General features: G+C 42.2%; 1 protein-coding gene across 1 annotated transcript in view; it reads left to right on the forward strand.

The window, feature by feature from the left end:
• The window catches only part of LOC127649039 (cadherin-18-like), a 113,383-nt gene that overhangs the window by 33,745 nt on the left and 55,142 nt on the right, over nt 1-24,496 (forward strand). The window contains exons 3-4 of the mRNA XM_052133925.1: nt 13,756-14,050; nt 17,152-17,271. Of these exons, the coding sequence (XP_051989885.1) occupies nt 13,756-14,050; nt 17,152-17,271 (415 nt within the window). The remainder of the gene's footprint in view (nt 1-13,755; nt 14,051-17,151; nt 17,272-24,496) is intronic.

Below are 24,496 nucleotides of genomic sequence, written 5' to 3' on the forward strand. Positions count from 1 at the left end.
TGCCTTGTTCCTTCCATCAGGGAGTGGAGGTTGCAACAGTAACCGAGACATTCCCATTCTGTCACTCACTTGACATTGTGTCGATGTAGTGACACCAGGGGTATCTATAGAAAAATGCCACAACAGCTGAACCGTGTTATGTGAACTGCCGATGCAGGAGCAAGCAAGCTGCTGCTTGCATAATAACAGGTGCATCAGTCTGCACGTAACATTCCCCAATGCCCCACAAGACGTCATGTAGTTCCCCACCCCCCTGAAGGGGGGAAGTGATGTAACTAGCCTTTTCTCTCTATGTTTTCTCTCCACAGGTTATTATAGTCGGCTGGGTCCATCTAATGCTATTATACGCATCGGGGAAGGTGTTCTTTCCTATTCTCTCAGGGGGAAAAGACACCACGGAGACCACATGCTGCCTGATGGGGAGGTAACATGTGGCAATACGACACCTGGGCTCATCCGCCACACATGGAAGAGGTTTGGTGGTAGGTCCTACCTTGAAAGGAGCTCTACAAACACAACAACTGACTCCAGTCTGCCGGCAGTGAGACTGTATCGCGTAAAATATATCACAGGGGTACCGGAGTAGTCGGCACCTGTGGAGCACCTATCCCAGTACAGGGCATATTAGTACCCGTAGTGGGTCTGGCTGCGAACTTAGGGCTATGGAGGAAGGCATCCAGTGTTCACAGGTTTGTGAACTCATATGGGATAGAAGCGCAGATCTTCACCTCATGGAGGGGAAAGGCAATGTATGCAAATGGTATACCCGGCCAGCTGTCCTGTAACCTTACCTGTTCGTACCTGAAAATGCACGGGATGAAACCAGCTCAACCCAGAGATAAAAAATTCTCGAAGGTATTGGGTGTTGCCCAGGCCGCTGCCCTGCAGATGTCTGCTAGAGAGGTGCCACCGACCAGTGCCCATGAGGATGCCAGACTCCTCGTAGAGTGTGCTCGTATTTCCAAAGGGGAAAACAGACAAAGAGCTGCTCAGAGCATCTAGAGCTCTGCATGTGATCCAAATAGGTGTGCAATGCACGCATCGGACAACGATAAGGCTGGGTCTGCCTTCTCTGGGGCAGCCATGCTTGCAGGCTCACCATCTGACCCCAAAAGGGGTTGTGGGAACCTTGGGCACATAGCCCATTCGGGGTCTCAGGATCACGGGAGAATATACCGTACCAAACTCTAAGCAATTGTCGATGAGAGAAAACGCATGCAGGTCCCCAACCCTCTTGATGGAGGTGAGCGCAATCAGGAGGGCCATCTTTAAGGAGAGGGTTTTCAGCTCAACTGGCTCTAGCAGCTCAAATGGGGCTCTCCGGAGGCCCAGGAGGATCACGGAGAGATCCCATGAGGGGTAGAGGCATGGCCTTGGAGGATTCAGCCTCCGGGTGCCTCTGAGGAACCTGATGATCAGGTCGTACTTCTTCAAGGACTTACCATTCACCGTGTCATGGTGCGCCACTATAGCGGCAACATACACCTTCAAGTTGGAGGGGGACAGCTGTCGTTCCAGCCTCTCCCGCAGGAGGGAAAGCACTGACCAACTGCACATCTCCAGGAGGAACACTAATTTTCAAACAAACGGGGCCAGCTGTGTGCCAGTGTATCTGTCCCGAGGGGGGTTCCATGCTGGAAATACCAGAGCAGGCAGTGGGAGGATTCCCGGGAAGATACAGTTCCACCTGTGCTTTGCCGAATTGACTCAAAATCAGCTGGACCACCTGGGGTAGAGTCTCCACTCTCCACTGAGCATTGCCAGCTGCAATTGCATGTCCGCTGTGGCGTTGAGGCTGCTCGGGATTTGAGTGGCCCGCAGAGACCTCAGTCGCGCCTGGGCGCTTGCCAGTGCTGGAGCTGCCTCATATGCACAACCCGCGTGGTGCTGCCATCACCGAGGATGTCATCTGCCCCATACTCTGCCTGAAGGACTTCAGGCAGTTCAGCACCGACTGCACACACTCACTAGTGAGGTGTGCTATCAAGGAGACTGAGTATAACACCTTCAACTCTCAAGAGTGTGTTAGAATTAGTCAGTCATCAAGGTAGTTGAGTATGCGTACGCCCACTTCCCTTAACGGGGTAAGAGTTGCCTCTGCGACCTTCGTGAAGACACGAGGGGACAGGGACAGGCCGAAGGGGAGGACCTTGTACTTATACGCCCGGCTGTCAAAAACAAACCCTAGGAAGGGTCTGTGATGAGGTAAAACCGAGATGTGAAAGTACACATCCTTCAGGTCTACTGGCACGAACCAATCTTGATGCCAGACGCACAGCAAATGCTTTTCCACATCAGCATCTTGAACAGGAGTCTGTACAGGGCCCAGTTCAGAACTTGCAGGCCCAAGATTGGCCGCAACCCACCGCCTTTCTTTGGCATGATGGAGTAAGGGCTGGAGGGACAGGCTCTATCGTGCCTTTGCACAGAAGGGTCATGATCTCCACCTGCAGGGTGGCATCATAAGCTGGCCGTGAGGCGAGCTGGTCTCATCTCGGAGCTTGACAGGCATGGGATTGTGGTGTTCATTGCCAACGATAAGTGACACAGATTCGTTTGCAAGTTAGTGTATGAAACTGGTTAAGCAATTTTACTTACTGCATCTTTGAAGAGGTTTTATTCAAGCTGTCAAACCACAAATATACTTGCAACTGAAAATGCATTGTTTTGACTAGATAAAAGATGCATATACACAATATCATCCACTGATGGCTGGAGTAAATAATCTTTGTCTTTTGATATTGATTATCTTTTCTTGAAAACTATTCAAGAAAGCCCTGTGGCTCTGGAGCTGTTTAGCAGCCACGAGAGATGGTGAGCCCATTGAGTTGTACATAAATACTTTCTTAGAAAACAAGAACAAGCCATGTTGTCCATTAGACATGTCCGGTTTGCGATCCCCTTTAATTTACTCTGCCACTCACACTTTACCAAAATTGTGTTGGAAATATGTTTGAAAAGACAGACTATTATGCAATGGGTAGGCCTATTTATATATGAAAATTCCCAATATACACTCACCTAAAGGATTATTAGGAACACCTGTTCAATTTCTCATTAATGCAATTATCTAATCAACCAATCACATGGCAGTTGCTTCAATGCATTTAGGGGTGTGGTCCTGGTCAAGACAATCTCCTGAACTCCAAACTGAATGTCAGAATGGGAAAGAAAGGTGATTTAAGCAATTTTGAGCGTGGCATGGTTGTTGGTGCCAGACGGGCCGGTCTGAGTATTTCACAATCTGCTCAGTTACTGGGATTTTCACACACAACCATTTCTAGGGTTTACTAAGAATGGTGTGAAAAGGGAAAAACATCCAGTATGCAGCAGTCCTGTGGGCGAAAATGCCTTGTTGATGCTAGAGGTCAGAGGAGAATGGGCCGACTGATTCAAGCTGATAGAAGAGCAACTTTGCCTGAAATAAACACTCGTTACAACCGAGGTATGCAGCAAAGCATTTGTGAAGCCACAACACGCACAACCTTGAGGCGGATGGGCTACAACAACAGAAGACCCCACCGGGTACCACTCATCTCCACTACAAAAAGGAAAAAGAGGCTACAATTTGCAAGAGCTCACCAAAATTGGACAGTTGAAGACTGGAAAAATGTTGCCTGGTCTGATGAGTCTCGATTTCTGTTGAGACATTCAGATGGTAGAGTCAGAATTTGGCGTAAACAGAATGAGAACATGGATCCATCATGCCTTGTTACCACTGTGCAGGCTGGTGGTGGTGGTGTAATGGTGTGGGGGATGTTTTCTTGGCACACTTTAGGCCCCTTAGTGTCAATTGGGCATCGTTTAAATGCCACGGCCTACCTGAGCATTGTTTCTGACCATGTCCATCCCTTTATGGCCACCATGTACCCATCCTCTGATGGCTAATTCCAGCAGGATAATGCACCATGTCACAAAGCTCGAATCACTTCAAATTGGTTTCTTGAACATGACAATGAGTTCACTGTACTAAAATGGCCCCCACAGTCACCAGATCTCAACCCAATAGAGCATCTTTGGGATGTGGTGGAACGGGAGCTTCGTGCCCTGGATGTGCATCCCACAAATCTCCATCAACTGCAAGATGCTATCCTATCAATATGGGCCAACATTTCTAAAGAATGCTTTCAGCACCTTGTTGAATCAATGCCACGTAGAATTAAGGCAGTTCTGAAGGCGAAAGGGGGTCAAACACAGTATTAGTATGGTGTTCCTAATAATCCTTTAGGTGAGTGTATATCGATAATCATCTGGAATAGCTTTCGATTATAGATGCGTGAAAAAGGCATCGATCCCAACCCAATTTGCAATAGACTATTGGGGTGCAAATAGCTGTGTGGCAGGTGTTTTTTACACCTGGTGAAAATAGTCACTCCGAAATAAAAATTGCATAATAAAAAGGAACAGCACTGGGATATATCCTATAAAGTCTTTGCTTAATTTATCCTCTGATTAAGGAGTTGAATAATCGGTAAACATGATTATGATACTCTATGTCGAACCTTTTTTCTCAGTGAAACAAATGATTTCACGATAAATGTCGGAGGCAGGTTCTAAACATGGGTCACTTCATTTCAAGTACAATGTGGGAGGATTCTTCAAATCTTTCACACTGTTGCAGCAGGTGAATATGAGAATACACAAGCAAGATGAAAGGTTGAGTTGAGCATCCTCAAGCAATAGGTTTTGGTCTTTTTGTGCACGAGTGTATGTTTCTATGTGCCTGTGTGGCTTAATATGTGCTTTGCTGCATTGCAGCTTTAACCAGGCATACAGAAAGATTTGTAGATAAAGCAATAGCCCCAGGAGTAGTGTGGTTTCAGGCTCACCTGCCATATATATTTATATATCAGTGAAGGTAAATGTTCCTCTTAGCCAGGGGAAAAGGTTTGGAAGGTGAACGTCATTCTGACTAATTGCTCACAGCAGTGGGATTACAGGGGCTGCCAAGAATTATGAGAACACAGAGGGAAAAAGAAAGCTGCTTGAATAGCAACCCCAGCAACATGCCAAGTAATGTGTTTTTTTTATTTTTTTCACACCAAGGGCTATGCTCTGCCAATTTCTGCTGCTCCGTTTTTTTTTTTTTTGGATCAAACTCATTGCTATTTTTGTGTGGCCATATTAGCGATCATTAGTGACAGAAATGGCTGCATTTATTGTTGGATAAGTGGCCTGAAAATTGCTGTGTATCTCAGTCTCAGGTTGGGGCTCTTATTCAACTCCCTGTGCATCACTACTTCAAGCTTTCTGCTGTTTATTATGCATATTTCGCAATGAACATAACAATAATTGTATGTGCACGGCATATGTATGACTAATGAAGTATGTGCCACAGATGGTTTTGTATATGAATTTTACAGGGTGCTTTACTGAAGGCTGACTTGAACAGAAGTGAGCTTTCATGATGTTTTTCTATAAACATATATGTCTTTTCTGAATTTATATTAATATAATAGCATTTGCAGTTATTAACATGTACAAATAAAATGAATAGTCAAAATGTTTGTAAAAACATGCACACACCAAAGCAATGTTTGTTAGGTGCTGAGTCCAATAGAATAGTCTCAAATCAGAAAAAGATTGCACACTTACTGCTCCAAATAAGTAACCATGTGGTCAACTGCTTCGACCCACACACAAGTCTAAATTTAACTCTGGCTGAACTTAAAATTACTATGTAAGATCAACTTAATGGTGCACTCAGTAACTTTTGTCTTTGTGTCAGACTTACAGTACAATGACACCTAGCAGCTTGGATGCAGCATAATTTTAAATCAGTAGTTTTCAGTTTCAGATTGCATTGCAGACATTTTGTATTCACAGTCAGCCATGATTATTAAATCAATGAGTGAAAGTGTCAAATAACAGGATGGGTACTGAAATTAAGCAAGTAGTATTCAGATTGTCATGTGATTCTACCATGGGAACCCCCATGTGCAGACCAACTCCATGTAGAATAAAACAGCTTTTATAAGGATACTGATATTTACATTTACATTTATGCATTTGGCAGACTCTTTCATCCAAAGCGACGTACAAAGCCCTTATTACGGGGACAATCCCCCCAGAGCAACCTGGAGTTAAGTGACTTGCTTAAGGACACAATGGTGGTGGCTGTGGGGATCGAACCGACAACCTTCTGTTTAACAGTTTTAGTACTTTAGCCCACTACACCACACCACTCCCACTCTTATATGACTGGAGTCTTCATTTCAATGTGAGTGGTCATTATTTCCTACATATATTGCAAAATTAAAATGCATGTCTTTCCTATACACTTTTTAATGAGGAATAATTACTGAATACACCTTTAAATACTTCAAGTAAAGGGAACCTAACTAGGTAGGACTAGCTTTTAAAGTGAATTCTAGCATGCTGACATCATGCTAATATGTAGCACTAGGTTTTATAAGCATAGCAATTAAAGCAATAAACTATTATTATTATACTACTATAAATTATAAATACACACACACACACACACACACACACACACGTAGTGTTTCCATGTTTTATGGGGACTTTCCATAGACATAATGGTTTTTATACTGTACAAACTTTATATTCTATCCCCTAAACCTAACCCTCACAGAAAACCTTGCATTTTTACATTTTCAAAAAACATAATTTAGTATGATTTATAAGCTGTTTTCCTCATGGGGAATGACAAAATGTCCCCACAAGGTCAAACATTTCGGGTTTTACTATCCTTATGGGGACATTTGGTCCCCACAAAGTGATAAATACACGCTCACACACACACACACACACACACACACACACACACACACACACACACACACACACACACAAAAACCTTAAAAACTAACAAATACTCCTCTTTACATTCATCTTGCACAAAGACTCACTTAATTTTAACATTAGCTCTCCCTGTAGAGTGTCATGCAATGGACACTGGAAAATAGAAATCCTCTGCCCAGTTTCAGTTACATTTAAGTTCCTGTAAATTTAAAGAGACAAGTTAATTAAACTCAAAACAATGAAACAGTTCAGGTTATTTAAAATATCAGGTTATTTATAATACTGTATAAATATGAATATTGTTGCAATATACGCACCACTATTATTAGTAGTGTGGTGGCGATGCATCTTTTTAAATTTAAACACTGAGTGTCTAGTCTTAGATACTGTGGCATGGAGAGAGTCAGTATCCTGCATAGGGGAGCTTATTGAATTTATTTTCTTTGCACATTGTTTTTGGATGGCTTGAATTAATAGTTTGACATCAAGTCATATCATTAAAATGTTGAGTGTTGGTAATGTCTGTTTTATATTTGTCTTTGTGGCAGGGTGGAGGGCAGGGCCGGGCCGTGATCCTACACAACGTGTCCCGTATTAGGCCCTGCCACAGTCTTAATTTGTATGTTCATTATATTTGTATTTTTAATGTATGTGGTAAGGGTATGTTGTCTGCCCTAGGACATCAGACTGGTTGGAGCTATTAACAGAATGAGGTCTTTGAAGCATCAGCGTGATAGCTAGAGGCTGCACATTTTCTCTGCGGTCTAAATATCCAAACTACTTATTTGGATATTTAGACCGCATCATAGAAAATTCTTACCTCAAAGCATAGTCAATATTCTGTGATGGAATATATTATTTCATAACTAATAGAAATGTGGTGGAATTAACCCGTGTTTATTAGAAAGTATCCTTTCACCCCTGTAATGAAGGTACTGTATATATTTGTTCTATTTGGGACTTGGGACCCACAGGCTTTAGCCTCAAAGTGTCACTGTAGCTGAGTATCTACCATGCTTTTTTACCCATGTATTAAAAATCTATCATGAAAGAATTTATATTGCAATGCAGAAATGGGAAATTACAGCAAGTGTATGCTGTTAGTCATTTTTCAGTCTGTGGAAATTGAGTGACAAACATTTACTTTGCAAGTATTTCCTCAGAACACATTGGATATCCTCCTGCTCATTTCTAATATGTAATGTGAGTTGTATTTAAATAGTATGCTAATTGCAAACCAAGAGATTTATGTGACAGGAGCTGGGACATGCTACCATCATTACTGTGATAAATGTGTCATAAAAAAACAAATGCAAAAGCTTGAATTGTACAAGAGACTTGCAATTCTTCACTCATCCCCCCAAATGTACAGGTTTGCATATTTTAGAAGCATTATTTAAGACAGGAGTGTTTCTTTGTCTTTATTTCATCACTTCTGAATTTGATCATTTATTTCTGGGTCTATGCCCTTACATTTTCTTAAAAATGAGTTGATTTACAGGTAAAACAACTGACAAATACAGCTTTACTATATGGAGTTACTACACTGTAAAAAGAACTCTGTGAAATGTACAGTAACTGGCTGGCAGCAATTAGCTTGTAAGTTGCTGTAGTACATTCCACAGTATGTAATTCTTATCAGAGTAATAGGATGCTGTATTTTGTTATCACAGCAAATATTATACTACTGTAACAGGCGTTACTGCATTAATGGTAATACTGTAAATTAATAACTATAAAATAATTACATACTGTAAAATGAAGTCACTGTTTTTCTTACAAAAATGACATTTATTGTATAATTTCATTCAAATTTCAACATTTTAAATTTGAAAATACATAGGCACTATATAGATTTTATTTTGTATTTTTCATTTTGTAAACATTCTTTATTTTGTAAAAAATTATTATTTTGTAAACAACAACACTAATTTCCTGAACATACAACTCATTTTTCTTTGTTCAAGTTACCCAGACAATGGGTAACTTGCATGGCCTGAAATTGTTTTGTTAATCTTTCAAGCATATTTAGAGAGTTTTAAAATTATTGAAAGTTTTAGTTACTTTGACTATATCCAGAGACAAATATAAAAGAAAAATTAAAAACAAAGGGAAGGAGTTTTTCCCCTTCTGTCACTCACTCGACGTTGTGTCGATGTAGTGGCTCCTCAGCTCAAAACCTGTCTGAACAGATGCATGCTTCCCTCCTTTTATACTCAAATGTCCGGGGGAGGGGCATGCAAATTCTGTTCAGCAATTCTCATTGGCCTTTTCTCAAAGATAAGTGGTAACCAAGGCTCTCAAGAGAGACCCACAGTGTCACTACATCGACACAATGTCTCATTCCCTCCATCCGGGAACGGAGGTTACGATAGTAACCAAGACGTTAAACATAAAGATGTGTGCAAGTCCTCTATTGTTTTTCATTTGCTTTCTGAGACTTGCTGACAGTCACATGTATCCTAGTAACATTGATTCAATGTGAAAAAACACACAAACACATCACTTTGTAGAAAACTCTTGTCACACAAGATATTTTTACAAACAAAACAGTAAAATCCAAGCACTAGAAGCAATTCAAATGTTCAGTTAAAAGTGGAAATGCATAAAAACACAAAATAAATATAAACCAAAAACTGTAGAATTTTAAACAATAAAATGTCTAAGGATACTTTATTGTTCCTGAACTGTATTCTTCTTCCTGAACTGGATACTTATTCCTGGGCTGAAGTCTTCTTCCCTGCAGTGGAAGGAATTAGTTACTAATGTAGAAATGTATAGACAAGGCTGATGGCTCAATGACCATTTTTGTTGACTCATTACTTCCCATTCAAAATACTATGAAATGTCTCTACTACTGGCAACACTACATAAAGGGCAGTAGCATGGTGCAATGGCACACACACACACACACACACACACACACACACACACACACACACACACACACAGTGAATAAGGTCTATAAATAAACTTGAAGTTTAATGTAATGTATATTTGGAGAGTATTCAAGTATTAAAGTATTAAAAATGTATGAACAGTCACACCTGGTATCAGTTGTTCTGCCAGTCATACTCCATGAAGTCCCTGATGAATGTGTGGATTGAGGGACTCATTCGTTCATTGGACCATCTTGCCAGTCCTTCTGCTCACCTGGAACTTGGAAGCGCACTTATGCTGCCTTCATGTGATATCGGAATTATCCTACTTCCTGCTTCTGAAGTGGTAATTATGAGTACATCCTTTTTACATACTTTGTTGTCGGAATAGAATGGGAAACATGGACAACGGCAGGTTCATTCATACATATTTCTTGAGGGACTTTTATTTTGACACCATAATACTTATCACTCAGTTAGCTTGCTGATGATAATAGAATTTTGGTTAAATGAAAGATATTTTCACAGTATAAAAATGTACGTCTCTGGTTACTTAACTGTAACCCCTGTTCCCTGATAAAAGCGGAACGAGATGCTGCGCTGACTTAGTGCTTTGGGAACAACTTTAGAAGTGACCAGCTGTGAATATGTGTGCAACACATCAATGAAATTGACCAGAATTTATAGCTTCTGCTGGTGACATCATTGGATGCACCTGTAGCAGGGCTATAAATAGATGCGTCACAGGTGAATTGTCAGGTATTTTGTCTGAAGAGCAGTCGTGGGGCATCCCAGTGCGGCAATGAAGCGCAGCATCTCGTTCAGCTTTTATCAGGGAACAGGGGTTACAGTTAAGTAACCCGAGACTAAGTAATCCCTGTCAAAAAGCTACACTTTGATGCTGCGCTGACATTGCGCTTTGGGAACGAGAATACCCACGCCGCCGCACTGTGGATGTCCGGACCTCTTACAGTTGTGTAGTGTGCTCATAAGAGCGTGAGAGAACTCAGACATGATCTTGTGATGTTGACTCAAGAACATAAGAGCGCAGAGTGGCATCCAAACTATAAAATCTTATGAATGTGTGCGGAGAGGACCAGCCTGCCGCATCACAAACACGCTGCAGAGGGACACCTCTAACCATGGCTTTAGAGGAGGCAACTCCTCTGGTAGAGCCCTGATACCTACTGGCGAATCTTGACCACGTGCCTCGTAGGCCAGGGCAATAGCGTCCCTCACCCAATGCAACATAGTCTGCTTGCTGGTGGCCGCCCCCTGTTGCAGCCCCCATGGCAAACGAATAGTTGCCCTGACATACACCACTGGCTAGTGCAGTGAGAAGTCTGAAAGGCACAGACTGGACAAAGTCTGTGAAGTCTTTCCTGCTCCAGCATTGCAAATGGCGGGGAGCAGAAGGCTTCGAGAGTGACTGGCTGTACAGTCGAGAAAGGAACCTTAGCCAGGTAGTCAGGATGAGGGTGGAAAATTGCTTTAGCCATTCCTGTGGCAAAATCTAAGCAGGCTGGCAAGACAGACAGAGACTGTAGAAACCCAATTCTAAGCAGGCTGGCAATCTAAGCAGGCTGGCAAGACAGACAGAGACTGTAGAAACCCAATTCTATTTAGAAAAGTAATTGCCATAAGAAAAAACATCTTGAGAGTCAGAAGTTTATCAGACGCTGACTCTAGAGGTTTGAAGGGGGTCTCAACCAGACCCTCAAGGACTATTGCTAAGTCCCATGAAGGGATCCTGGTCCTAGCAGGAGGTCTCAGTCGCATGGCTCCACGAACGAAGCGAGCGAGAAGAGGATGTCTCACAACGGCACCCCATAAATCAAGGCGTGGCAAGCCGATAGAGCGGCCACGTAAACCCTGAGAGTGGCGGGGCATGTGTTTGCTGACAATTTTTCCTGCAGAAAGTCCAGAACTGAAGCAATCTGGCAGTTAACTGGATCTGCATTATCTTTCAAAGACACCCCATTTATCAGCGTAACTTCATCTAGTAGAGGGAGCCCTAGCACTTAGAATGGTCTCGATAACTTAATGCGAAAGCCCAGTGTCCCTCAGTTGGTACCCTTCAGGGGCCAAACATGAAGGTTCCACAGCTCGGGCCGGGGATGAAATATTGTCCCCTGTGCCTGAGACAGAAGGTCCCTCCTGTACGGAATCGGCCAAGTCGAGCCGTCAAGGAGAGATATTATCTCCGAGACAATATCCTGTTCAGCAGCGCAGCGCTATCAGTAAGAGGCAGGCCCCTTGCTGGCGAACTCTGGCCAAGACTACCGGGAGCAGAGAAACCGGCTGAAACGCATACAGGCGCATTCTGGGCCATGTTTGTGCCATCGCGTTCAGACCAAGGGTGGGCTGGGTGACTCAGAGAGAAGTAGAAGTGACATTGCACTGTCCACTTCTGCTCTTGTAAAATCTCAACCAGATTTGTTCCACTATCTCGGTGTGGAGTTTCCACTCCCCGTTGGTATTTTCTGTCTGGACAGTAAATCTGCTCCCATTCAGGCATCCAGGGATATAAGCTGCTCTGATTAACAGGAGCTTGCCCTGTCACACACACACACACACACACACACACACACACACACACACTATTCCAATTTAACTTTTATTCAATAATGTTACTCCTACACCAAACTGATAATGATATCAACTAAATGTCACCAGATAACAAAATCTAACAGAATTTCATGTGCAAATATTTTCTTTTGGTAATATTAGGAGGGGGCCTCTTTCTACTTCTCTCTCCCAGTGCACTCTTAAAGTTAAACACACAAGTAACTTTACATAAGAAAACTGTGATTAACATAGCATTGCAAAATAATGATCAAAGTTACATTGCTAAAGTCTGGAATAGGCTGAAGAAAGTGTGGAATAGTTTCAGTAAGCTGTTGCAACAAAATAGTGTGGAGAAAAGCAGATGGCCATCAGCATATTGTTATACTCCCATAATTTGTGTAACTGTTAATGTTACGGAGGCTATAAACATGTCGGATCCTCCTCTGCCTGCGTGATAACAAAAACTAGAAAACGTCTGTGTTGGAATGTGCATAGTGTTCCATCAGCAAAGACAGATTATTGTTTCTACTGTTGAAAAAAACAAACAAACAAAAAACCCTGCTCAAAATAACTGTATTGTGATTCACAGGAAAAAAAAATATTTACTGTAGAATTCCCCTTCCAAATAAATTTAACTTTGATGCTTTACAGGTTTTACAGTACGCATTTGTTCATTATAGAATAATAATGCTGTGAAAACTACAGACATTTGTTACAGTGAATATGTACACAGTGGGGTTCAAAATTGAGTTCTAAACAAAGGTTCAAGAGGAGCTTGTCAAGCTTGTCCTGTCAATAATGCAAGCACAAATAAGCAGCTGCTTACCATGCATTAACATGACTATTCTACTTGCATTCCTCCACCACCACTTCTTCTCCTTGATTCTTAACCTTATTTAACATTACTTAAGTAGTCCTGAATGAGGGAAACTTCGAGCCTCTCCTTTATGGACAGCAAACCCAATTTGTTTACCCTTAACAATATGTTTACCATTTCCACTTCAGTGGACATGCAAACTCATGAAAGTACTACATACTGTGGGGTTCCAGAGTCCATGCGAAAATGCTTCTATTTTTAAAATGAACATGAATTTCATAATTGTTTTGTATTTTGTGTGTCCCCCTGTTACTATAAGGAAAACGTGCACTACAGTTTACATGGACTTCACAAGTTTTTGCAAAACCTTACGATCCATTTTATCCCAGAATGGCTGGAGAATGGTCCAAGAGCATCTTGTGTGCTTGAATAGAAGCAAGGAAATCTGACCTTTTGAACAAAATAGTTAATAAAGCCAATTTTACAAATATGCTTATTTGATTTGTGACCTAGTTTATAGAAACAGTGTAGAATCTTAAATCATTCTTATTTAAATATCTAAACTATTCTAAAATACAGCCAGCTAATCGGTATTCCAACATACAGGATGTGCTAAACTAAGCAATCATGTGGTTTAACTCCACAGTACATTCATATTGGGTCATGGTGAAATAGCAGTGTAACAAAAATAAACAAAAAAAAAACATATTTTCTTTTGTCTTTCAGTTACACTCAAACTCAGACAAAGGTGATGGCTCGGTCCAGTATCTGCTCTCTGGAGAAGGTGCCTCTACCATATTCATAATCAATGAGATAACAGGTGACATTCATGCAAAGAAAAGCCTGGACAGGGAAAAAAAGAGCCATTATGTCCTCCATGCTCAAGCCATCGACCGATTCACCAACCAAGCTGTGGAACCTGAGTCTGAATTCATCATCAAGGTCCAGGATGTGAATGACAATGCCCCCAAGTTCCCAGATGGCCCCTTTTCAGCCTCTGTGCCTGAGATGGCAGACATCGGTGAGTCAATGGTCAGAACCTCTGGGCTGTAGTAGGAGTTGTCTGGTGCTGTGCTAAGGAAGCAAGAGAACATTTTGTCAGTAGAGCAAAGGTTTTATAAGCTAGGTCATCAGTTTCAGCAGCACTATAGAGTCCTATTGCAGATCTGAGCCTTGCTGGCTTGGACTGGAGCTCATATCGCGCTGCTGGTTGGATTTATGGTGTGATTTTATTAAATCTATGGTTTCTAATAGAAAGCCTCTCAAGGGGATGCTGTGTATTGTCTGTTGTTTAGAAAGAGAAAAAGTGTTTTCAGGAACCCCTTAGTTATGTTGGAGTATTACACACTCCAACATAATAGTCTCAAATTCATACCAATATCTCCATGAAAATATATTCACTCACACCAGAGACTGTATTGGTGTAGACGAATAACTTGTAGGACAATGAATAGGAGAACCTGTACTGCTCAATATAGCAGCAGTAGGAATGGAAGTCTTGCCTGTCAGTAGGGTTGCCACTTTTGAAGTTATAAAATATTGGACAATTTCTCTAGATTTGTTGATGGGGGTGCTGCTGGCTGAAGTTTTCAGATGGTCCCTTACCACACCATCAACAGATATAGCAAAATGTGAGGACTTATCAGACAGTCCCTTACCTCTCGTAGGCACAAATTCCAAGGAATATCAAGGTTAAATTAACTGTCTTGAATGATTTTGCCATGACACCATCGAATCGGCTTAAATACGGGATAAATCGTGTGCCGTATTGATTAGATACGTATGGGGTGCATCATTTCATCTTTAAATACGGGATGATCACATATTTTACAGGATGGGTGGCAATCCTACCTGTCATTTAAAAATATTAAATTATCTTTTTGATACACTTTTTAGTGTGGTTTAAGCTGAAGAAGCAACATTTATGATACCATTGTTGTCAGATTTTATTACTGATTTAAAATATGTTATTGAAGCATAATCTTTAAAGACACTTTGGGAGATTTTGGTCTCTCTTCATTCAAGGCAATTGGAGGTGCACTTGTATGTCTATTATCTACATACAAATTTAGCTGCCCAGAGGCATTACAAAGATGGCCGCTGAGTCAACTGACTTGCTTTAAAGGGATAGTTCCCCCAAAAATTATAAATCTCTCATCATTTACTCGCTCTCATGCCATCCCTGAAGTGTATGACTTTGTTTATGAGTATGAACACAAACAAAGATTTTTAGAATAATATTTCAGCTATGTAGGTTCATACAATGCAATGGAATTGAATGTGACCAGACTTTTCAAGCTTAAAAAATCACATAGAGGCAGAATAAAAGTATTCCATATGACTCTAGTGGTTAAATCCATGTCTTCAGAATTATTACAGGTGTGGGTGAGAAACAGATCAATATATAAGTAATTTTTTACTATAAATCTCCACTTTCACATTCTGAAAGTGAAATTGAGAGATTTATAGTAAAAAGGGATTGAAAAATGTTTTCTCACCCACAGTGATTGCATCACTTCAGATGACATATATTAAACCACTGGATAGCTTGTATGCTTCGTTTATGTGATTTTTGGAACTTGAAAGGTCTGTTGTTCACATTCACTTGTATTGTATGGACCTACTGAGCTATTCTTCTAAAAATTCTGTTTTTTTTTCAGCAGAAGAAAGAAAGCCATAAACATCTCTAGGATGGCATGAGGGTGAGTAAATTATGAGAGAATTTTCATTTGGGTGACTATATTTATTTAAGTTTTCAAAAAATATTATTCTGAAGAGCTTCCACACTAATTTAGCTGCATTTAAAAAACAAACACCAGCACAGTGTTGTGTTTACCTTCTTTTACACTAAATATATCATTTTTATTGTCAGTGTGAAATAGTTTTGTGTTACCCAATCTAATATATAAGTAATCCACATGCAGAGCTTGTAGACTGAATCAATGGCCATGCACATCAGCCCTGCAGCACGTCACAATGATACTGTGCATCATGAGTCTGAGTCTTATAAAATATAACACAAACACCACCACTGAGCTGGTAAGCTCCCTGATCCCACTTCCTAGCCTGTGATGGATTAATCACTAGCACCACTGAAAGACCATTCCACTCCAGTCTACTGGTGTCTCTGGCTATTAAAGAGGGGCTATTCTAGAGCCAGGTGCTTTTTCTCTTTTGTGTCAAGGTTCTGATCTTTTTTAAACTAAGAATGTGCCTCAGACTAGAGCAGTATTATCTCCACTGTCCAAGCTTCACAATTTATAATTTCATTAGATGCTTTAAGATTTGAAGAAGAGGCTCGTGACAGGTGAATTCAACAAGGCACACATCAAGGAGGGATGAGATGAATCACTTGAGTTATCAAAAGAAAAATCAAGGCATATGAGAACCGCATCTGCTTCAGTTTGCCAAGGAATTGGAACATGCTTGTGGCATGCATTCATGGGAATAGATGTAAATCTTAGTATTAGCAAGCCATGTTGGGAAGTAATTAAAAAAAACATCAAGCTACATTGTTATGTTTAATATCACATTGTTTGCGCAGGCAGCCTTACAGAGGCAGTAATCAAATGCACTCTTCTAAAATTTCCTTGCTTTCATGTACATAACGTTTCAAAGGTTGACTCTTTCTAGTGAATCAGTTTGCTCTGATTAAAAAACAATAATTATGACAAAAACATATTTTTATAGCAAAATAATTTTTTAAATGCTATTGTTCATTATTATGTTTTCGAATTGGTTATATAAATTATGATGTATTCCAATTACAACTTTTATTGGGTTGTATCTGTATGCTGTCACCCTAATTGTGATTCATTTTGTCATTGTCAAAAACCCTCACTATTTTTTGTAACAGAAAATGTTGCTATATTTAATTGATATAATTGTATAGTTTGATATGAAAAAAATACATATATTTCCCTATGAAGTAGCATTAAATGTAGTTAGCTACTTTTTGCAAGTAGCATAGCTAGCATTATTTCTTTGTAATAATTTTTTAAGTAGCTAGACATAAAGTTTAATTAATTTATGAGTAGCTTGGCAAGCTACAGTTTCAAAGTTTCTTCAAAGTATGTGAATGCATTAAACATTATTCATTAGAAATATTGTTTGTCCACCCAGGAACGTCATTATTGCAGATCAGTGCCACAGACGCTGATGACCCCACCTATGGGAACAGTGCCAAGATCATCTACAGTATTCTGCAAGGGCAGCCTTACTTCACTGTTGACCCCAAAACTGGTAGGAAAACATCTATATTGCTCTATCTATATATGGATATACCGTTTTGTTGGTTGGATGCATATTGTTACTGGGTCAGATTTACCCTACAGTACATGACAAATCAAAGCTTAAGAGTCACAATTTGCTATTTGTGACTAAACTTGTAGGAGAGATATGGTGAGAGCAAAAGCATTTTACATTGCCAGGTTTAAATCACATCTGTATAGGATGTTGTAAAGTTTCAAGCTGAAAGTTGACGTTAAGTTGCAGTGAGTCTATGTCAAAACTTAATCTTAATTCTGCAAAAAATATTCACAATCAGGTCTACTTAACAATGAATAAAGGCAAAAAAGCCAAAAATAAAAAAGAAGACCCACAATAGCGTGGAATGGGTAAATGTTTTGAGATGCCATTTATTATGGATGGCTCCACTAGAATATTTACTGATTGTCTCTGTGGTCAATGTCATCAGATAATGAGTCATTCTACAATAAGATGCCATAGGAAGCACATATATAGTTCCCTTTACAAAAAGCTTCACTATGATGCTGCGCTTTTGCTAAGCGCTACGGGGAACACGTCTCAGTGTGACCAGCTGTGAATATGTATGCAACACGTCAATGAACATTGACTGGAATTTATAGCCTCTGCCGATGTAATCATTGGACGCACCTGGCACAGTGGCTATAAATAGATGCGTCACCGGTGCATCATCACACATTTCGTCTTCAGAGCCATTCTGTGATGTGTGCTTTCACAATCTGTCAAACTTTCTTTCCTCTGTTAGGAGTTAGATTCTGTTAGGCAGTGTGCAGTTGATACCTTTTCTCCTTTCTGTTTCCTCTGAAAAGAAAAGAATATATATATATATATATATATATATATATATATATATATATAAAAAATGACTGAGAATCAAGGCAAACGATGCATGTTTCCCTGTCTCCGCTCTATGCCCGAAACGGCCACGCATCAGTTTTGTTTCATTTGTTTGGGGTAAGAGCATGCTGCTCTCATTGGGGCAGGGCAGGTGCGAGCATTGTGATCTGCTTTCGGGCAAAATGCTTTGCGCTCGCCTCGCTCACTTCCGGGAGTCAGCGCCCACACTTCATTCGTGGGGCTCTCGCATGGATCTGGCAGAGGAGCGAGAGACGGGTTTGTCCCTTTCGCTCGCTCTCTCCTCAGATCCAGCCGGTCCTTCCCGTGATCTTGAAGCGCGCTACGGCGCCTCTTCAGTTCATGAGGAAGACCGTGACTCATTTGGTTCAGCGGAGATAGAGCTATCCACCTCCGGGCATTCCGGGTTTGATAAATCAACAAAGGAATTGCTAGACGTCGTTACTCATGCTGTGGCAGGACCACCTCCACGCTAGTGGGGAAGGCGTATCAAGCGGCGGGTCAGGCTGGTGCTGCCTGCACACCATGGCGGTCTTGCAGACATACCAGGCTGATCTGCTTAAGGACCTGAGTGCAGGTTCCGCGCTCGACGAGGAAGCATTTTCTGAGCTTCGTCGAGCTACGGACCTGTCTCTTCGTGTGACCAAGCAGACAGCCCGTGCTATTGGCCGGTCTATGTCCGCATTGGTCAGCACGGAGAGACATTTATGGCTCAACCTATCAGGCATCAAGGAAAAAGATAAAACTTTTCTCCTTGATGCCCCAATTTCGCCTTCTGGGCTTTTTGGAGACGCTATGACTACGGTTATCTCCAGGTTCCAGGAGGCAAAAAGCCATGAGGAAGCGTTTGGGCAATTCTTCCCTCGCCACACTCAGGGGGCGGGGCCATCGGCCACCCAGTCCCACCCCGGTGCTCTTAGAAGAGAGGCTCAAAAACTCAAAAAGCCTGTCCCTCGTCAGGACTGGGGACAGGCTTGTCGCCCCCGACAGCCTCCAAAGCAAGACCTCAGGGCAGTTATCTCAAGGAGGAAAAAACCCTGAGTGTCTTGCACTTAACCCGGTGGGGGTAGCTCCCCTCGGGATGGGGCGCATGTCCTATTCACTACGCCCCTCCCGGTACCCTCACAAATCCTCTCCTTCCCCGCTGCCTTTGGTGTTTTAGGAAGCAGAGGTTTCTAACTAAAAGTTGGGTGTACCGCTGTTCCTGCCTCGGGCTTCGTTCCCTTTCTATGTGGTTCAGACCCCGGTTTTCTACCTTGGGTCCCACTCTAGGTGTGTCTTGTTGTCGCAGGCTGCTAACGACAGACGCCTCCCTGACGGGCTGGGTAGCGGCCTTAACCCTTCTTGGTCTAAGGGGTCTTAAGTCCGCCTGGCACTATTTTGATATTTTGGCTTCTGGAATGGTCAATTTTCATAGCAGAGTGAAGAGAGTCATATTTCTGGATTCTATAGATTCTCATCTACAATGTGGATGCATTGTAAATACACTTCTTGAGACATTTGTACATGTTCTTATGTGATATATCACCAAAAAATACAAAAACGGAAATTCAATTTTGTTGTTTTTATTATATAAAAAATATTAAACATAAATGAATAATGAATTTTACAACAAATATTTATTCCTCAAAGGCTTTAGAACAACTTCAAAAGAAATTGGGTGAAAAAATATAAAGAAACAAAACAACTATTTACATTTCTGTGACTATAGTCACCATACCTTTTTTTTTTTTTTGGTTGAAAAACATAAGAAAATATAAAAGAAATAAAACCGTTCATTTGAATGGACTATTCTGTATAAATGGAGTAATATCCAAAAACACCACTAGATGGAACTGTTTACTGCATTTGAATGATTGATGTGCTTTTCATCAGTCATTAGGTGCCACAGGCTCTGGCTGTAGGAATTTCACACCCCTCCCCCCTTTTACTCCAATGACATCTGACAACATCATTCTTTGTTTTTGGTCTGTGATTGGTTCCACCACACACACACACACACACACACACACACACACACCACACACACACACACACACACACACACACACAGGTCTGTGATTGGTTCACACACACACACAGCTTTGTGATTGGTTTACACACACCAACAGCATTTTATATCATTAGATAAAATAAAGTACAATGTCTTTGTTTTGCGGTAAAATCTATAATAATAATGCTATAGATTTGCACTAAACTATGGAAGGCTTATCATTCGCCGAAGTTAACACAGTCTATGCAGTCGAATGGCAGCTTTTTCATAAAAAAAAAGTAAGTTAATACCTTGATCCATTCCGAAGTTATTAATAGATATGTCAGGGCTGCGCACTTTGACGCTCTAGTGCGTCAGGCGACTTTGAAGGGTTTTAAGTGGTCGTCCAGCTTAAGGGGATAGGAGGGTCATCAGCTCGGTTGTCACAGTCACTGTCTCGAGTTGATGGCTGTATTTCTGGAAATACTTCCTCCTGAGGCTGCCATGTCTTTGTGCGGTTGGGCAATACAGCAGTAGCCTCTCACATAAATCATCAGCGAAATCCACGTTCTTGTCAGCTGTATTTCTGATGCGTCGGATTCTCCTTAGGGCCCAGGGTAAGCTCCTGTCACACAGGGCAGTTATATCCCTGGATGCCCGTATGTGGGAGCAGATTTACTGTCTAGATAGAAAATACCAATGGGGTAGTGAAAACTCCACCCTAAGGTAGTAGTTGGCCAGAGTTCGCCAGCAAGGGTTTTTTGCTTCTTACTGATAGCACCGCGCTGGCCGTAACAGGGCTTGGTTCTCGGAGCTAATCTCTTCCCTCGACGGCTCACCTTGGCGATTCTGAACAGGAAGGATCCTCTATCTCAGGCACAGGGCAATATTTCATCCATGCCCCGAATTGTGGAATCTTTCATGTTCGGCCCCTAAGGGTACCAACTGAAGGACACGGGGCTTTCTCCTGAGGTTATCGAGACCATTTTAAATGCTGGGCTTTTTCCACTTGGAACAAGTTTGGGTGAGATCTTAGGGCAGAAGAGGACCTCTTCGCCTCTATGAATAGCGCAATGTCTCCTCTACTTCTCCCTAATTCACCCAGCCCCCCCTTGGGTCTGGAAGTTAAGACACATACATGACCCACAGCGCGTCTGTATGCATTTCTTTCCCCGGTTTCTCTGCTCCCAGGAGTATTGGCCAATGTTCACCAGCAAGGGTCTTGCCTCTACTTATGGCGCTGCGCTGGCCGAACAGGGTATGGTTCTCGGAGTTAATATCTCTCCTCCACGGTTCGCCTTGGTCGATTCCGAACAGGGAGGACCTTCTTTCTCAGGCTCAGGGGACATATACATCCCCGGCCCGAATTGTGAAACCTTTCATGCTTGGCCCCTGTAGGGTACCAACTGAGGTAGCAGGGCTTTCTCCTGAGGTTATCGAGACCATTTCAAGTGCTAGGGCTCCCTCCACTTGGAACTTATCTGGGTAGATTTTACAGGGCAGAAGAGGACCTCTTCGCCTATGTTGATAGCGCAATGTCTCCTCTACTTCTCCCTGAGTCAATAAGCCCCCCCTGATCGTGGTGGCGCATACATGGCACAAATGTGCCTGCATGTGTTTCCTTCTAATAAGTTCATATTACAGAACCAGCTAACTGCCAGTTTGCTTCAGTTTTGGAGTCTCTGTAGAAAGAACTGTCAGCGGGCACTTGCCTCACCACTGCCAGGTTCTATGTGGCCTCCACTTCGGTTTGCCACGCCTTAGTGGGCGGGGTGCCCTCTAAGAGGCATCCTTGCTAGGACCTCTTGATGGGGTAAGACCCCCCTTTTAAAACCTCTAGAGTCAGCGTTTGGTAGACCTCTGAATCTCAAGATGGTTTTTCTTATGGCAATTACTTCTCTAAGGAGACTTGGGTACCTACAGGCTCTGTCTCTTTTGCCGGCCTGTTTTGAGTTGCTCCAGGTAGGACCAAAAGCATTCTTTGCACCCTCACCCTGACTACCTGCCCAAGGTGCCTTTCGCGACCCTTGCTTGGCCAGTCATTCTCTATGCCTTCTACTCCCTGCCGTTTGTAATGCCGGAGCAGCTAAAGACTACTCAGACTTTGTCCAGTCTGTGCCCTTCAGAATTATGTCCACCGCATTTGCTAGTGGCGTAAAGTCAGGGCAGCAGTTCTTCACTTTGAAGCCGTGACCGGGTTGTCGCTTTGGGTGAGGGACCTTACTGCCCGGGCCTACGAGGCGCGCGGTCAAGCTTCGCCAGTAGGTTTTAGGGCACACTCTACCAGAGGGCTCACCTCCTCTAAAGCCTAGGCTAGAGGTCTCCATCTGCAGCAAGTTTTTGGTGCGGCAGGTTGGTCCTCTCTGCGCACATTAATCAAATTTTATGGTTTAGATGTTTATGCTACTCCGGGCTCTTACGCCCTTGAGTCGACATCTCAAGCTCATGTCTGAGACCTCTCGCATTCTTGTGAGCACACCACAACCGTAGGGGTCCGGACAGCCCCAGTGCGGCGTGGGTATTGCGTTCCCCGTTGCGCTTAGCAAAAGCGCAGCATCATAGTGAAGCTTTTTGTAAAGGGAACGTCTCGGGTTACACATGTAACCCGAGACGTTTCTCCATTAAACAGATTTCTGGCTCACAAAGTAACTTAAAATGTATTGTGCTGCCCTCTGTGAACCACAATTGATGGGCCCTTTCATACATGTTGTTACCTCCTTTGAAAAAATAAGAAAATGAAATGCTCCCTGCTACTTACACAATTCATCTTTTCATGCAGTGACTTTCAGAGGATCTTAGTCAAGAATTAACCCTCATGTTCTGTTAAAATGTATTAAAGTTTGGGGTCATAGGGAGACAAAATGTTGTCCATGCAAAAATTAATAAGTCATTTCAAAATTATTATACACAATTAACATCTTACGTTCTCTTATAGTTCTTCTAAAATGTTTATCTGATCTAATCACAATCCAGCAGGAAAATTAAAACCATATTTTATAGTATAAAAATAACTTCTCTGAAAATTGATTGTTATTGAGAATAGTAACATTATTTCTCCTTAGGGTTAATTTAACCTCAGGAAAACACATTGTAAAAAAAATACATGAAACAAATCAACAACAAACACCAATCAGATAATCTTAGCATGAGAACGTGTCTTGCATTTATACCTGCTTTTATTTGATATTGAGAACTCAAACAGAAGTAATGTAAAAATTTTCATCGAGGACACTCAGCTTAATAGAATACATTTTTATATATATTTATATATATGAACAATATATAAACAATTATTTTCAACAAAATTTACAGAGGTTTACCCTTAAAACGTCTCAGGTTACATGTGTAACCCTTGTTCCCTAAAAAAAGTGGAACGAGATGCTGCGCTTTGCTAAACGCTTTTGCGAACAATCCTGCTTTGTGACCAGCTGTGAATATGTGTGTAACACGTCAATGAACATTGACCGGAATTTATAGCCTCGGCTGGTAAGATCATTAGATGCACCTGTGGCCAGGCTATAAATAGACGCGTCACCAGCGTGTCGTCAGATATCTTTTTCTGAAGAGCAGTCCTGGGACGTCCCAGTTTGGCAAAGAAGCGCAGCATCTCGTTCCCTTTACAAAAAGCTTCACTATGATGCTGCGCTTTGCTAAGCGCTTTTGGGAACGCAATACCCAGGATCCCTACGGATGTGAAGTGTGCTCACAAGAACGCGAGAGGTCTCAGACATGAGCTTGAGATGTCGACTCAAGGACGTAAGAGTCCGGAGTAGCAAAAACATCTAACCCATAAAGTTCGATGAACGTGAGCGGTGAGGACCAGCCTGCCGCATCACGAACTTGTTAAGGCATGAGCCTGCCATAAAAACTGATGAATGTGCTCGGACAGGACCAGACTGCCACATCACAACCTTGTTCAGGCATCAGCTTGAGATGTTGACTCAAGGAGGTAGGAGTCCGGAGTAGCATGAACATCCAAACTATAAAATCTGATGAATGTGTGTGGAGAGGACCAGCCTGCCACATCACAAACCTGCTGCAGAGGGACCCCTCTAGCCAAGGCTTTAGATGAGGCGACCCCTCTGGTGGAGTAAGCCCTGACACCTACTGGTGAAGCTTGACCGCGCACCTCATAGGCCAGGGCAATAGCATCCCTCACCCAATGTGACAGTCTGCTTGGTAGCGGCCACCCCCTGTTGCAGCCCCCATAGCAGACAAATAATTGCCTGACTTACGCCACTGGGTAGTGCGGTGGACATAAGTCTGAAGGGCACGGACTGGGCAGAGTCTGTCAAGACTTTCCTGCTCCGGCGTTAAAAACGGCTGGGAGCAGAAGGCTTCCAGAGTGACAGGACGTAGTGTTGAAAAAGGCAC

Source organism: Xyrauchen texanus, chromosome 9, assembly GCF_025860055.1.
Source record: "Xyrauchen texanus isolate HMW12.3.18 chromosome 9, RBS_HiC_50CHRs, whole genome shotgun sequence".
NCBI classification, from domain to species: Eukaryota; Metazoa; Chordata; class Actinopteri; order Cypriniformes; family Catostomidae; genus Xyrauchen; species Xyrauchen texanus.